General features: G+C 40.5%; 2 protein-coding genes across 6 annotated transcripts; both read left to right on the forward strand.

Annotated features, from left to right (window-relative positions):
- Nucleotides 1-409: 409 nt before the first annotated feature.
- pbxip1b (pre-B-cell leukemia homeobox interacting protein 1b) lies at nt 410-11,039 on the forward strand. 5 transcript variants are annotated; one of them, XM_086311735.1, is made up of 11 exons: nt 410-553; nt 2,295-2,373; nt 3,637-3,712; nt 4,685-4,755; nt 5,230-5,623; nt 6,376-6,618; nt 6,794-6,817; nt 7,396-7,448; nt 7,683-7,796; nt 7,946-8,180; nt 8,378-11,039. In XM_086311735.1, the coding sequence occupies exons 2-11, from the start codon at nt 2,323-2,325 to the stop codon at nt 9,922-9,924; spliced, it is 2,808 nt and encodes a 935-aa protein (XP_086167861.1). In that variant the 5' UTR covers nt 410-553; nt 2,295-2,322; the 3' UTR covers nt 9,925-11,039. The 5 variants fall into 5 exon arrangements, with proteins under 5 accessions (XP_086167861.1, XP_086167862.1, XP_086167864.1 ...); XM_086311736.1 differs by having other exon boundaries at nt 8,381-11,039; XM_086311738.1 differs by having other exon boundaries at nt 7,946-8,036.
- A 1,252-nt stretch (nt 11,040-12,291) lies between these two features.
- LOC147319267 (protein S100-A11-like) lies at nt 12,292-14,581 on the forward strand. The gene is made up of 3 exons (XM_086309798.1): nt 12,292-12,312; nt 13,399-13,503; nt 14,416-14,581. The coding sequence occupies exons 1-3, from the start codon at nt 12,292-12,294 to the stop codon at nt 14,548-14,550; spliced, it is 261 nt and encodes an 86-aa protein (XP_086165924.1). The 3' UTR covers nt 14,551-14,581.
- Nucleotides 14,582-15,445: the final 864 nt, after the last annotated feature.

Raw genomic sequence — 15,445 nt, forward strand, 5'->3', positions numbered from 1 at the left:
AATTTTTGCTTCTTTTCTTTTGGTCATTTGATGATTAGGTAATTCTGCACAGACACCTTTAAAGGGAGAAAAATGCTTTGATCTTAAGTGTCAGTAATATAGCTTCTATGAAACTGTTTTAGCTTGCATCTAATGTGACTCTTGGTATTTCTTAAGTGAGTGTGCAAAAGAGCATTATTATTATCGCTAAACTGGAGGCTCTATTTATGATGGAAACCATCAACTCAAGCCTGTCTAATGTCAGGGTAGCAGTAGCAGTAACCTGTAGTATTAATTTTACATTAATTCAGCCTCCATCACTTACATATTTATACATATATACATGTCAATCAACTTAGAAGCTTTCCAGCCGAAGTGAAGCGACAACGATATCTTATTGGATGAGCGAGAGGCGGGACTAGAGCAAACGCGTTTTGTGATTGGGCGAGAAGAGCATGGCTCAGTAAGTTCTGGAGGCACGTTATAAGTTGTCAAGTTTGATGGGAAGAATCAAAGAAGTCCTAGCTTGCGTCTGTGGCGTCCTCTGAAGTCTAAAGTAAAGTGACAGACCACGGTAAGACCCACCTGTATTTTTGGTTGTATTACAAGATAACGACGTCTTTTCTAGTGTCGTTTCTTCTCCCTCTGTGTCGCAAACGTTCACGTTTTCCTGGTTGCTCGGCAGACGTCGTTGAAGTGGAAACGTTTTTTTAAGGACTAATCTCAACAACTTTCGGCTTGTGAAGCCTTTAGTAGCCTACTAACAGCGGCCCTCACCTCATGTGAGAAGTGATATTCCTGAGTTTAACCAGATGTTGTTGTCTTCTTTAAGGCCGTGTGACATTTCCTGTCGCAGGTTATGAACTTCTTCCAACTAACCCCGACCCTTTTTGCATAGTGATAAGAGCGGTCTGCTTTTAGCGGTGATGCTGTGTGGAGCTGGCTTTAGCTCGCAGCCCAGCGTTGGCTGTCCTCATGGAAAGTCTTGTAGTTTATCTCTTGACCTTTTTTGGTAATTTTTCCATGCAGAGGCAAAGACGCTGCAAAAAAGAAAAAGAAAAAAGATTAACAGTCTAGTCTCTGGAAGATATCACACACATGCAGATTAATGTCTGAAGAGATAAACTGAGATTAGACGCATGCACTGTGAAAGTATGATCTTGCACCGACTCCTACAGCTAGATCTTAAATTAAATGCTATTCGTACCGATCAGTGAATAAGATCAGAACAGGATGTTATTTTTTTTCTCCCTCCCTTGTGTTGCATGTAAAATAATCCTTTTTAAAACTGTCCTTAGAATACATTTCTGCCTCTATTTTATTCCCCATGGCCATCTCCTGCATGCTCCCTCTGTCTGTCTCTAGTCAATCTCATGGTAGCTATATTTAGCTGGCATCTATTTAAACCATTCCACTATATCCTCCACAATGCTCCTTGGGCCCCAGGCTAGATTCAGTAGGCTTCTCTTGGGAGGCACTCGATTAGGAGACCTAAATAGCAGAGCTGGGAGAGAATTGAATTTGGGGAGTGAAGTGTGTCATTACCCAGACAGTGTGGTATTAACTTAAGTGCCTCGTTCTTTCAGAATTCATACAAAACTAGACTGGATGCATATAAATATGTCTCGCTGTTATGCTACCTTGTGTAATTTGAAAGGAAAAGCTTTATAAAAATCTAATACCTGACACTTCCACCTAACAAGGGGGTGACACTGAAGTGGTTACATGGGAGATGATTTTCTCAACTACTGTGGTGGCAGCTAAGATGAATGATTTTACTGTAAAATAAGTGATTCCAAAGCAGTGGGCAGATAGTGTACACCACAAATGTGCTCATTTGTAGACCTCTGTTTAAGAGACCAGTACCTTTGAAATGGACAGCCCATTGTAGTGCCGGGCTTAGTTACCCATGTCTCTGCCAAAACATTTCCCAGCTAGTCAAAAGCCAGGCTGGCCAAAAGGCTCATAGCACACATAAACTACTAATGAAGAACTGAATGCTCCCAGGGAATTAGACTTCCTGCTCACATACAAAATGCACACACTCGCACAAAGACCTCAGTAACACATTACAGTCAGACCTTTATTGGCAAAATGGGTGAGGCTGAGTAGTAGAGGCTTGTATTCAAATCGGGTAAACAATGAGCGTAAATTTCTTAAAGCTGCAGTCCTCATGTTGTTACTGTAATTGTAAGCTAGTGGCACATTGTTAGTTGTCTCTTCTGTAAGTCAAACTGTAAAATATGCATGGCTTTGATTCAGGGTGTACGTATATACACTCTTCACATTGTTCTCTATGTTGTTCTTTGTTGCAGGAGAGACACGCAAAGTCTCTTGGGGGCCATGTCTGGCACTGGGAGTCCTAATAACAGCTGGACCATCCTAACTCCTGAGGTATCATCGCTCTGTATAGAGCACTGGAATACACAGGCTTTAAGCAAAATGCTTTATTAAAAAAAACAAAATTACTGGTCTCAGTTTATTTTCTTTTGGTTACCTAAATATGAAGTTTGGTTTCTGTACTAAGTCTGTCTTGATCTTTCTGATTTGACTAGTATTCAGGAAGGCAAACTATTATAAGATCTTCTCATTTGTGAGCCTGTTAAAGAGGGTGATGCTCAGTCACTCATTATTGTTATTATTCCAGTAACGAGATAGATAGATAGATAGATAGATAGAAGAAAGAATCTTGTTTTATCTTTAAAAGTTGTGGGTTATGTTGCCATATTTTCTCAGTAAGGACTCGTCCATAACTACAAATAACACATGTTGTGGGAAATTTAGTTATGCTTCATAAGTCTGAAAGAAAAAAATACATTGTAATATTAGATTTTTAATTCACTAAATATCAAAATTGGTGTTGAAAATGAAACACCTGTGAGGTTTCTTTGATTTTCAAGTGGTCTTAAAAAATTTTCAAGCTTTCTGAAGCTCTTTCAGACGCTGGCTGCTTTTTCACTCATTTTCAGTCCAGTTTTTGTAATTTAATGATTTTCTTTTTTTGATTATTTGTTAAGCCACTTAACACTTAATCATTATTGCATCAACAACATGATTTCCAGAGAGCTATTAGGGGAAAAATTTGGCAGATCTCGACATGGTGTGCAGTGTATCCTGACACAGGACCTGAAAGCATCTCTTTCTTCACTTGATCACTGAAGCCTCATCAGAAATGGCCTCAGTGAAAGGGTAGCTGTCAAGAGGCCATTCTTAAGAGATGGAAACGCAGAGAAAAGGTCGAGATATGCTGGATTACACAAGAACTGGACTGAAACTTATGGCAGCAAGTCTTATGGAGTGATAAATCCAAATGTAAAATTTTATGGGTCTCATCAAAACAGCAGTAATCCCAAACACACTGATGGTGCAGTAAAGGCATATTTGCATAGAAAAACAGTGGAACACTCAGCTATGAATTGGCCTCCACAGAGTCCAGACTTCAACATTTTTAAAGCAGCGTGGTATCATGTGGACAGAGAACAAAACAAAAGGCAGCCAACACCCAAAGAAGAGCTTTGAATGTCCTTCAAGAAGACTGCTTTTTGGTTTTATATAATGTGTGTTTGTACATTGCAGTAAATGACTGCACCCTGATGGGTGGCTTAATATTTTGCACAGCATTGGATTGTTCTCTGACTGGGTGTTTGTCTTTCTTAGGAAACTGCTGCTGAAACCCTGAAGCCTGTGATAATGGGGACGGAGTACCATGGAGAAAGCCATACAACTGCACCAGGTGCCTTCACATCCATTCCTTTTCTCAATCGCATATCCACATTAGGATCGGAGTATACCTGAAAATACTAACTTTTGTAGCAAGTGCATTTACCAAGTTTGGCAAACTGAATGTGCTTTCTCTGCTTTACAGGCAGTTTGTAAAGTGATTGCTTTGCACTCATTTGATGCTTTCCATGAGATGTGGATAAAGTTGTGAGTCTGGATTGACAAAGAGAATGACACTTGGCTGGCTTTCTTGTATTTTTCCTTGGAAATGTTTTGTTCTACCGCTAATGTCTTTTGAGGAGTGTTTGCATATTTAAAATGCAAAATTATATTTATTTATTTATATATATATATATATATATATATATATATATATATATATATATATATATATATATATATATATATATATATATATATATATATATTATATAATTTTTTTTTTTTTTTTTTTTTTATAACCTTTATTTCTGTTGATTGTGTGCAGAAATAAAGGTAAGTAAGGTTCCAAAGATGCATACATGCAAACATGGGTATTTACACACACATGTCAGTTGATTAATGCGAGCTGCTCTGCCTTGCACACAGAAAACATAAAGTGTGTGTTTCACTACATCAGTGTGTAGAGGTTCTTTAAATGATGGTTTGGGTTTAACGTATAAATTCAATTTTTACAAGAGTGTCTCAAAAATAGTTTTACTGGCTTGATGTAATATTCTGCAGTTAGTGCATTAGAGCTTTGAGCCTTCCAGCTATTATTGCAAAGTTATTACCTAAGCAATCAGAAACGACTGTAATCAAAGAAAACAACTGGTAAAGTAGAAAAAAATACACCTCATCACCACTGCTTTTCACCCTGCCTGTGCATACTGGGGGCAGGTGTTGGTGTCACGAGTAGGAATTGCTCCACTTCAAAGAGTCAGGATTGAAAAATGTTGAACTGCTGGCCTAAATGGCTCCCCTCCTGTGTCTGTGTTTGATCCAGGTTCTGGGGACAACAACCAGCCTGCAAATGGTGCAAAGTCTGCAGAAGGGCTCCCTGTGGAGAACTACCTAGTAAGGCAGCAATACATGCAATGTTCTGTTCTGTAACAGTACCATTTGTCACGCGGCTTTGCTGAATGTGTAGCCTTGATTGGCCAAAGAAAGCATTCTCCTCTCCCACGTTTTAATTTTCTAATAATCCCGGGGCTTGAATGATTGCTTATTTTTGAATGCTCAAAGAATAAATACTAAACCTATTTATAGTGTAGTGAGACTGGTTGATTCTAATTGGACAGAATTTGCCTTTTTTTTTTTCCAAGTAGCAGCGTTATCCTTCTCATTTGTTCCTCAGATTTGGAAAGTGACTCATTTCAGCTGTAGCTTAGAGACGGCGTTCTTCATGCTAAAGATAACACAACAATATTTCTGTTTAAATAACATTTAAACCTTTAAGACCAAAGTTGTATTGCTTGGCTTTTAACCAAAAGTGCCAAATTATAAGAAGTGCAAAAACTTTTTTTATAATGACCTTATTCTTATATCCAGGTACCAAAAGAAAAAACAGCAGAGCTAAGTGGAGGCTTGAGTGCAGATCAGCCCACCTCTGTGCCCACTTCTGTCACGGATAACCCCATTCCTTCCTCTTTGGAAGTCTCCAGCAACTTGAACCATGGCAGTGATGAAGTCAGCCAGGCAGGAGGCCTACCTGAGGGCCCGGCGCAGAGCAGCTCTGACCCCGATTCATACTCTGACTCCTACACTCATGTAGCTCCTTCCCCTGATGAGCCCCCACTCTTACTGTTGAGCACAGAGACTCTTGGAGGTGCAGAGTGTGTGCAGATGGAAGGAACGCAGCATCTGCGAAATGAGGAGGAGCTAAAACAAGAAGGGGAGGAGTCAGATGCGTATCTAAAGACAACTGACTTGGGAAAAGAAACAGGTATGAACAGGGCGAAAGTCGGGTCATTATTACTTTAATATTAGAAAAACTTTATTATGTGTATGTCACTGTATACATGGCATGCAGCCTTTCTCTTCTGCTATTGGAGACTAAGCCACATGTTCTATTTGTGTTTGAAGTGTATTTGCTGGAACACCTGGTTATGGACTTTTCAGTATCTGGGCCAGGAGGTTGTCTGGAGAGGCTGTGTGTGGAGGGGAGCATGATGTGACAGAAACCTTTAGTTACATGACACCCTGCAGAAGTAAATTGGCTTCAGAGGGACAGGAACCACTTAAAATATTTTGCAGTGTAGTGGTTTTGGTTTGTGTCACTTTTTACTGCTGCACCATCAAATGATTGGTCTTCTTTTACTCTGTTCTGCACTTCTTTTTTTTTTTTCTTACAATTTGTGTTTAAAAAGTAAAGTTCAGCATTAGTGATGTCTTTACAGAGCCAGTTATATCATTGCTCTTTTCTTTCAAAGCCAGACTGATTTGTTGAGTTTAAATATAAGAAAGTGGAGCAAATTAACCAGCATACCCTGCTTAGCTGGAGTGCTATCTTATATCAGCTATATAAAAGCAAGAAATATCTGTACTGCAACTTTGTGCTTAAAATAATTACGCTGCTGGGGGTTGAAATTTCTGATTGCATATTGTTGTGGTGTTTTCAGTTTATATTTGAGGTGTTCCTGTAACTTAATTATTGGTAGAACTACACCTTAATACTGTTTTCTTTCACCCCTCCAGACCCCCATGCAGATTCAGAAGTGAGTCAGGAGAGAACCGAGAAGGCTGGTGAGGAGGGAGAGTCAGAGGTGAGGAAGAGAAGGTCCCTTTTAGCATCTCTGGAGCAGATTGGGAGAAGAGAAGAGGAAGAGGAAGTGGACGAATTTCAGCTCCCCCAGCGAGAAGACGACAGCGGGTTTTCTGTGAACAAGTGCATCCTAGGTGCTCTCATTCTGTTAGGCCTTGGCACCATTTTTTTCTCAGGTAGGCATGTTACAAAGGTTAACGTTTCTTTCTTTCTTTCTAATTAGATTTTTTTGGGAAGCTCTTTGCCTGTTTTAAAATTATATTTTAAAGGTAAAAGCTTAAAAGAATAGAAAGTAACTAACACTGGATTAGATGAAGGATGCTCCGAGACTGAGGTGTATTATACATGCAGGTATCTTCATGGATCTGGATGAGGGTAGGTTCTTTCTGTGTGTATGTGTGGGTCACTGATTTAATTAAGTCTTTGTTGGCCACAGCATGTTTGCATGTGTGAGGATGCATGCAGGAAAAAGCCTTTGCATGTAATACTTTGCAGAAAAAAAGCTTTCAAAGTTCTTTATGCTGTTAAATGTGGGGTTTTGTCCTGATACTTGGTGTAGGTGTTATCAAAAGGCAACCTTGTTGCTTTGAAGGGACCAAGAACGACAGTAAATATTAGCTTTAGAAGCCTGTAAGCTCAGTTTGTCACCTGATTTTGACGTACAGTTTGAAAAGCAAAGGCGTGAGAATGAGGTAAAGGTGAAAACAGGATTCATGAGGACTTCACCAAGGAATCCATCCTTTTTTTTTTTTTTTTTTTTTTTTCTCTATTGCATTTACAAATGCATTTGTAATGAAGTGTATTATGAATGCTTCTTTTCTGCTCAGCTAAATTTCATTTTACTGTCAGAAACCTTAAGCATGTTGTTTCTGGGTAATTGCACATAGTTTGTTTGTTTTTTGCATGCTATTTTTAATTTATTACTCGCATTGAAACTAATATTTGCGTTGCAGAGAGCAACTATAGTACAATGGATCTGAAAGATACAGAGCTACCAGGAAAACGGGTCAGTGTAATGTCTACTCTGTCTGTTTCTTCTAGTCTAACCTTTATTTACTGTATAATGAGTGGCAATTTAAAAAAAAAAAAAAAAAAAAAAATTAATTTTACTGTACAGTGACTTGTTCTTGTTCTTTCCCGTTCCATTAACACCTTTTTCTTCTCTACTCCTCCACCTGGCAATAGTTATTTTGAGAAGACTTCTAATATCTTGCAGATGTGTAATTCTGTTTGTTGACAGGAGTGGCTTAACCCAGAGGCTCCTCAGTCCCCACTAGATGCTGACAATTCAGAGCTTTTAAACAAGCTAGCCAAAGGGAATGAGCAGATTTCTGTGCTCCAAGCCCAACTTCAGGTGTGACTCCATTCTGTCTCTCACCTCGTCTCCTCTGCGTGTGTACAGTAATGCACATTTGTATAAATACATGTGTGTCTGTGGATAAAGGTGTCAGTGAGTGTGTGGTATTCTCACAGGACCCTCTTTTTCTGTTCTTCTTTAAACAGACACAGAACGAGGAGCTAAAAGTAGCCCAGGGACATGCAGCAGAGGGAGCAAAGGAGCGGCTGAGGTGGGAGGCGGTGGAGAAGGAAAACAGTAGGTTGAAGACAGAGATGGCTTCTCTTCCTGTCCTTCAGAAAGAGAATGAGAGGATGAAGAAAGAGCTGGAGTCATTCCCGGCCCTACAGAAAGAACTAGAAACTCTGAGATCCACTGTGACAGAATTAAAAGTCTCCTCAGGTACAAAGGGAGCAAGGGAGGAAGAAGGGAGGGGATGTGGAGGAGAGTAGGAGATATAGAAGGATGAGAGTTATAAGAAAGCTTGGGAGTAGATTAGTCATTTAGTGATTTGCTTTCTTCTCTCTGTTTTTGAAACGCAATGCACACTTGTATCTTTTTTTTCTTTTTCTAACTTTGACTTTTTGTGGTTGCTCCAGCAGGCAGTCAGACAACTCAAGCCTCCATGAAGCTCGCTACATTGCCCCCACCTGGTCAGCCAGAGGACAGCAAGCAGGAAACGGCTGGATCCACAGGGAGACAGACAAAGCATCCACGGGATGACCCAAAGCAGAAAAAGAAAGATGTGAAGAGAGATCGTTATGACTTGGGCGAGCAGAAAGCGGGAAAAGAGAGAAAAAAATCTGTAGGGATGGAAGGAGAGAAAAAGGGCCGTAAAGATGGCAGTAAAAAAGAATGGAAGAAGGAAAAACATGAGCAAGGAATGTTTGACAGGGAGAATGATAAGGAAGGTAGACTGAAGAGGCATAGTGAAGGGGAAAAACAGTGGAAGGAGAAAGACTGGAAGAAAGAGAAGACTAGCAGAGGTGATGAAGGAAAGCCATGGAAAGATGGGGAAGGAAAAAGAGAGCGGGCAGAAAAGAGGGAGAAAAAAGAATGGAATGAAGATGTCGATAGGAAAAGACCAAAGCATGAGAAAGTGAATGAGGGAAAACAATTGGGAGGTAAGGAGGAGAACAAGCACTGGAAGGAAGGAAAGGATCGTGGGGGGAGACAGAAAGAACAAAAGGAATGGAAGAAGCTGAAAGATGGCTTCAAAGAAAGTGGCAAAGTGCAGTGGGAAGATAAAGAGTGGAAGGAGAAAGGAGAGAGAGAGTGGAGAAGAGGCACTGAGAGGGATGATAAAAATGACAAACTTCAGGGTAAAGTAGGGAAAGAAAAGGATGAAAGGAAACGGTGGGAAGGCAGTAAAAATCACGGCAAAGACGGATCGAGGGAAGATGACAGGAAGCGATGGAATGAACATGAGCGGAAGAGTCAAAATGGGAAACACGATAAGGAATGGAAGAGCAAGGACAAGAAGTGGGAACAGTCGAAACGGGAGCAATCGAAAGAGAGAGACGGGAGGAAGGAGAAGAAGCATAATGAAGACTGGAAAAAAGACAAATTGCAATTCCAGAAAAGCAAAGATGTATACAAGGTTAAAAATAATCATGGCAAAAAGGAAGAACATCAATACGGAGACCAAAAGCAGCCTCATACACACCGCAAACCCTCCATGGGGCAGCCTGAGTACTGGGTCCAGCAGAGAGAGCGTCTCCAGCACAGTCCTAAACCTTCACAGGAGTGCGACTCATTGGAGTCCTGTGCAAAGGCTGAGCGGCTGCTCCCTGTCCACTTACCCGAGTTTGAGGCCATCCTCCAAACCTATCTAGCTAAGGCAGAGCAGGCAGGTGTCGATGATTCCAAAAGAGAGGAGCTCAAAAAGCTGGCCACGCAGTTTTTTAAGGATGGCGTTTTTGTTCATGATCAGATGAGCTTTCAAGATTTTGTTGAAGATTTGAGCGATATTTTAGAAGACATGGTGGAAGAGGACGAGGATGGGGAACAAGATGGCGCCATAGAGGATGAAATGGAGGAGTTTGAGAGAGAAGTCATGAGAAAGTTTTCATTGCGAGGAGGTGGAGAGAAAGAGGAGAGAATCAAAGGGGACTGGGGAAAGGAGAGCGGACAAGGACGTGGCTGATGAAATGATAGAATTGATGGATCTGTCAAAAGTGGCTAAAAGGAGTCAGAGCGAGCGAGGGTTTACTCAAAGGGAACATTTCTTATTGGACCACAAAGGCTTAAAGTATACATTTATCAACCTGTCATGCTTTTTGCAGGACGACCTTTTGTGTTTTACCTCCATCTGCTGTCCACTTGTGGGGTTTTTTTTTTTTTTTGTTTTGTTTGTTTGTTTGTTTTTGAGTGCTCATATGCAAACACTTAATGCACTGTTACATAGGAAGGGCTTGAACGTACATCGTGTGTGTGAAGTGCTGAGTCTGATATTTTAAGAATCTGCATCATACATCTTAGATGGTGACAGACAAATATTGCTAGCCTAAAACAGTCCCACTAAATGTATGAACATTTACTTACAGCTGTTTATTTGGGACCGACCACCTGCAGCTACTGTGAATGTCCGTTAGTGTGAAAGTCATTGCTATTCACAATTCTCTTACACTGTTGCTCTCAATAAGATTTCTAAAAGATGCTGCACAGTCTTATTCAAACACCACACTTTCACTATTTTCTGCAAGCGGCACTGTGCACTTTTAAAATCTGCTTATTCGCTGATCATGGCTGATTTTGTTAATTAAGCATGGACTGCTGAACGACTTGAGCGAGGGTCTGTAGTCATGACACTTGTGTTTGTACATACATTATGCTTGTGTTTAGGAACTTGCTTAAATCTACAAATGTCTAACTTATTTTATAGGTGAAATCTAGAGAATTGATGGGCACATGAGATTTTGACATGTTGAGCATGTTTATTGCTGTTCAGGTGTGGAGCTTGTGCAGATGTCCTTAAGTTATTGCTTTGTGATGACTGTAACATTTGTTTGTGGTTGGTGACGGTACTTAAGACATGTTTTCAAAAATACTTTCTTTATCTCTTTACGTGTGGATAAACTTATGAAATGTAGCAGATTTAAAGGCCTTCAGCACCATAGAGATTGTTTTGTTTTTTTTCTTCAAAGGTTGCCACACAGCGTGTGGTAGCACAGAGAACTTTAAATGTCATTACAGTTGTGTTTTCCCATGTTCTTGGCATTAAAAAATAATAAATGTAATTCCTCTCTGTGATGAATAATACTTGACTCTGTCTTCCTTTAACTCACCTGTTTAGTCTTTAAGAATACTTCCTGAAGTGTATGCTCGCTGTAACAAGTTCTCCATAGTGATGACAGATAAGCCACGGGCTCTTGCCACACACTGTATTTTTTTTTCTACACTATTTACAGACTCAAACAGCTCCGACACTTTGCCCCAGCTGCAGCGCCACTGCCTTTCATTCGTGCGTCACTCCTCTGGGCCCACACAGACTATAAAGGAGGGATCATGATTAGTAGCTGTGTGCCAGCCTGCTCCACCTCTTTGTTCAACCCATTAAACCACACCACATTGCCAAACTCATCTTATTAGATGCATTGAGCTCGGGGTGCCTTTGTTGCTGTGCCACACTGATACAGACAATTCTACAAGGTTGAGAACAAGAAGTTGTTTCTTAGTGAACATTTATCCTAATGTAGTCTGTCTGTACATCAACTGTTTCATTAACTTTGCTTCAGCAAATAGCAGCCTTTATACCTGCTTATTTTAAGTTAATCTTAAATAGAGAAGAAATTAGGATATATATATTTTTTTAATCTATTGTCCCTTCCTATTGTGTACATCCATCCATCCATCCATCCATCCATTTTTCTTAACTTTATCCAGCTGAGTCATTTCCTTGTCTGATATACACATTTCTTCCTTTGTCTTCAGCCAACAGTAGCATAATTTCCGGTGGCATGCTCTTGGCCAACAGCACCAGAGGCGATCGTTAGTAGCCCGAGCTGCACCCAATCTGCTATGGAAATCTCATTCTTGATGATATTTGATTTGGCAAAGAATGCCCTTCCTGACACAACCCTCCCAATTTATCCTGGCTTGGGACTGGCACTAGGAGCACACTGGAATGCACCACCACGAGCACCCTCACCCCATGTCTAGGTTTGGAATAAGTCAGAGGAGCTGGAGAGAATCTGTGCAGGCTCAGCATGGGGCCCAAAATAGCTGTGGATTTAAACACAGGACCTTCTTACTGTGAGGCCAACCACTGCATAACTACTGCATAAATGAATTAAGCTGTGAAATTTCATGTCCTAAGGGTCAAAGGTCGGCTTCACCACTACATGTCAATTTTCTAGAGAACATGTTTCAGGACAGTCTTTTACAAAATAACAGGCTGTGAACGTATTTACTTAAATTTGGTCAGAAACTGAACTGGTGACACTAATCTACTGAATTCACTTCATTTAATAATAAATGTGGACACATGTGGGCCTAAATTGATTGGTTGGGAATGGCCTACAACCCCAAGGCAGTAATTTAAGTTTATATTTAGCTTAAAACCTTTAGGCCTATGATGTTTGCCTCAAGGCCAAATGCTGGTGTTGTAGACTTAAGTAGCAATTTAGAACTTTAAGACATGTCCTCAGACAGAGATACACCTGCAGCTACAGTCCCAGGATATCAATCTTAAAACAACTAGAAGCATTGGCCCACTGTAAGCACCGATGCTTTTATAAGACTGTGTGTAGGGAAGCAATTTCCAGCCCCCTCACTAAGCCATTTATTTTGAGTTAGTTGCCACACTCTCCTTCCCCAATGACAGCCAAGGGAATGGAAGGAGGAGAACTAAATACTGCTTTTTCAAGTATAAGGGGATAAAGATGTGTGTGTCTGGGTGTGTGCGTCATACAGCAGAGAAACAAAAACTAGAAGAGGGGATATTTGGATGATAAAGCCGATGTGCTTGTTAGTGCTAACTGCCTCCCTAATATGCCAATTGTGCACATCCTGTCAGAGCTTTAGAGTTTAAAAAAAAAAATTTTATGAGGTAAAACCCAAGTGCCTCATTCTCATCCTCATTCAAAAGTTTCCATATACAGACAGTATAATTATATACCTGATGTACTGCTCTACTTTTTGCTCTCCACAGCATTCTGCCCACATTTTCATACTCACAAGAAGCAAAGGAAATAAACTGTCTGTGCACTGGGATGACCTGCAAAAATGATTAAAAATAGTTCACAGGCAGCGCAGAATGTTAATGTTAACCTCATCCTCATTCAGGAAAACCACCACTCAGTCTTGTGGTGGTTTTCCTGAATGAGATGATGCATCTAGTAATCCATCCTTCTTCAAAGATTGGCTACAAGCTGTGTGTGCATCTGAAAACACAGCTGTGTCATGGAAAAACATTTGTGGTTTCTTTGGAAATATGGTTTACACTTTTAACAATTCCAATGATTTATCTACTTAATCCGTCAACAGCAGGGTACAAAAGGAGAAGAAAGACGTTTGTACTCACCAAATACCTACACACACACAGCTGGTGAGTTTCCACTGTCTTTTATTCCAAATCAATGTTAGAATTCTGTTGAACTTCAGTATATGCTTTTAAAAGAGTCGACCATTAAAGGCCTGTGCTGGCAGGGATGGTTCCTCTGACACGCTGAGCAGAGATGAGTTTTACAGACTGGTGTCATCAGAGCTCCTTAACTTCGTCAAGGTAAAATCAGTGCACAGTAGTTTCATTTGTACCTCTTATTCATTGATCTAATAGTCACAGCAGGTTGGTGGCTTTACTTAAGTATCTATTACATTTTCTATTTCTATAGATGCCTGTTTTCTTTTTTGCATTGACTATTGGTTCTGTACTTACAGACAGTTTATATGCGGATTTAGGCTGCAGGCTACTAACTGTTAGCACTTATTGTACGCTGACTACGCTGAAAAAAAGACCAGATGCAACACAAAGTACCATACTTAGATATCAGTTTGAAGACCCGCAGTTTCATTATTAAAGTATAATCAGGGAGACTCAATTTACTCAAACTGAGTTTTGTTTCTCACGAAATTAATCATAAGGGGGAAGCTGATGTTATTAAGCGTTAGTCATCATCTATGTGAGCTCTCATCAACAGTTGCAGTCTTACTGGAGTTTTGAGTCATTTAACAGCTCTCCTGCCTGTGATCTTGACCATGAATGAGCAGTTGCATCATCTCATATTGGGACAGGATATTACTCTCCATTTAATGTTTCACACTAAATGTCCCCCCCTCAAAAAAAAAAGTATTGCGTTGTTGAGACTGTCTTGTCTGTGCTCTACATGTTCGAAGGATAAAGGCCTGCTTTACCCACAGTGTGGAAAATTCCACATGCTTCTTCTTGTTTGAATAGTTGTAATAATCGCAATGACCACTAGATGGGGACAGAGTCAATAGAGTTCTGTGCCAAACCACTTCTGCTGATGAAGCATGATTTTTTTTTTTAACTCGTTTGCATGCCAGTGTGTTCTGCTTGCCTCTGATCTCTCGCTCCATACACATGACCAGTGTTAACCGAATTTTTTGCATTATCCACGGACTGAGACGGTTCTTTTTTAATATTGGATACATGTGATTTCCTGTTTTCCTGCAGAAAGCTGATGACCCTGCTGCCATTGACCAACTTATGAGCTCATTGGACAAGAACAATGATGGAGAGCTCAACTTCTTGGAATTCTGGCAGCTGATTGGGCAACTTGCGAGCAAGCATGGGAGGTTTAGCCAATAAGAGTGTCCTCGGATACTCTTTCTTTCGCAGTTCTGTGTGTTACTGTGTCGCCTGTGTGCCATGTAGTTAAAAAAAACGGGATTTCAGCCAGATGAAAAACACCCTAAAGCCCGTTTCAGTTTCACAGTCATGTGTTTTTAGTCAATACTTTGTGTTTCATTTCCACCTCCCATGTTTCAAGAGGCTCTCAGGTAGATTCAGTCACTTCACTTTTACATAACACTACACGGTTTCGGTAGTTTTAGAACAAATCCCAGCCCGCAGCGAAAACACACATGCTTTAAGCCCGGCGTGCTCACAGTCCTATGATGAAACTGCAGAATAGGAATGTAGTGTGTTACAGCCGTGTGTGTGCGTGCGTGCGCATTCCTGGCTTCCTAATTCCTGGAAATCATCATCTCCCCTCCGGACGCCAACAGAGGTGGTGTTTAGGGAAAAATCTGAATAAAATGTAACAGGATAGTTCTGTGTTCTCTGCTGTCCAGTCTTTCATTCGTTACTTTGTATGTGTGTGTGTGTGTGTGTGTGTGTGTGTGGGGGGGGGGGGGGGGGGGGGGGTGTCTTCTTTTTTGCTACATAACTCCATCTTTCCACTCTTTGAACCACTTTCAGGGTGTGGCTTGACTGCATCTGTCTGTTCGTAAGACTTTGAACACACACGCGCTTAAAACATGCGCGCGCTCTTGTCCCTACTTGTTGAGAGAAACTGTGTTGTGCCAGAAAAAAAGTACAATATAATATAATACATGTATATATTTAAAAAAATAGCAAAGATGCGGGTGTGAGTATAAAACAGAAGCAGAAAGGCCGCAAGTTTTTTGTAATCAAAAACGCTTTTTTAGACTCTTTTGTGGAACAACGGAAATCTTTGTTAAGAAAATATTGCTGCGTTGCT

This window comes from Aulonocara sp. 'chitande type north' Nkhata Bay, linkage group LG11 (genome assembly GCF_057382095.1).
Source record: "Aulonocara sp. 'chitande type north' Nkhata Bay isolate Kocher_YH1m ecotype deep benthic linkage group LG11, A_spYH_male_GT1.1, whole genome shotgun sequence".
In the NCBI taxonomy this organism is placed as follows: domain Eukaryota; kingdom Metazoa; phylum Chordata; class Actinopteri; order Cichliformes; family Cichlidae; genus Aulonocara; species Aulonocara sp. 'chitande type north' Nkhata Bay.

Excerpts from the sequence above, each read along its gene's own strand:
- LOC147319267 (XM_086309798.1), top strand. The coding sequence starts at position 12,292 with ATGGCCTACAACCCCAAGGCA. Across the intron at positions 12,313-13,398 it reads TGGCCTACAACCCCAAGGCA|AGTCGACCATTAAAGGCCTG; the intron begins GTAATTTAAGTT and ends TGCTTTTAAAAG. Across the intron at positions 13,504-14,415 it reads AGCTCCTTAACTTCGTCAAG|AAAGCTGATGACCCTGCTGC; the intron begins GTAAAATCAGTG and ends GTTTTCCTGCAG.
- pbxip1b (XM_086311735.1), top strand. The coding sequence starts at position 2,323 with ATGTCTGGCACTGGGAGTCCTAATAACAGCTGGACCATCCTAACTCCT. Across the intron at positions 5,624-6,375 it reads TGACTTGGGAAAAGAAACAG|ACCCCCATGCAGATTCAGAA; the intron begins GTATGAACAGGG and ends TCACCCCTCCAG. Across the intron at positions 7,449-7,682 it reads CAGAGCTACCAGGAAAACGG|GAGTGGCTTAACCCAGAGGC; the intron begins GTCAGTGTAATG and ends GTTTGTTGACAG.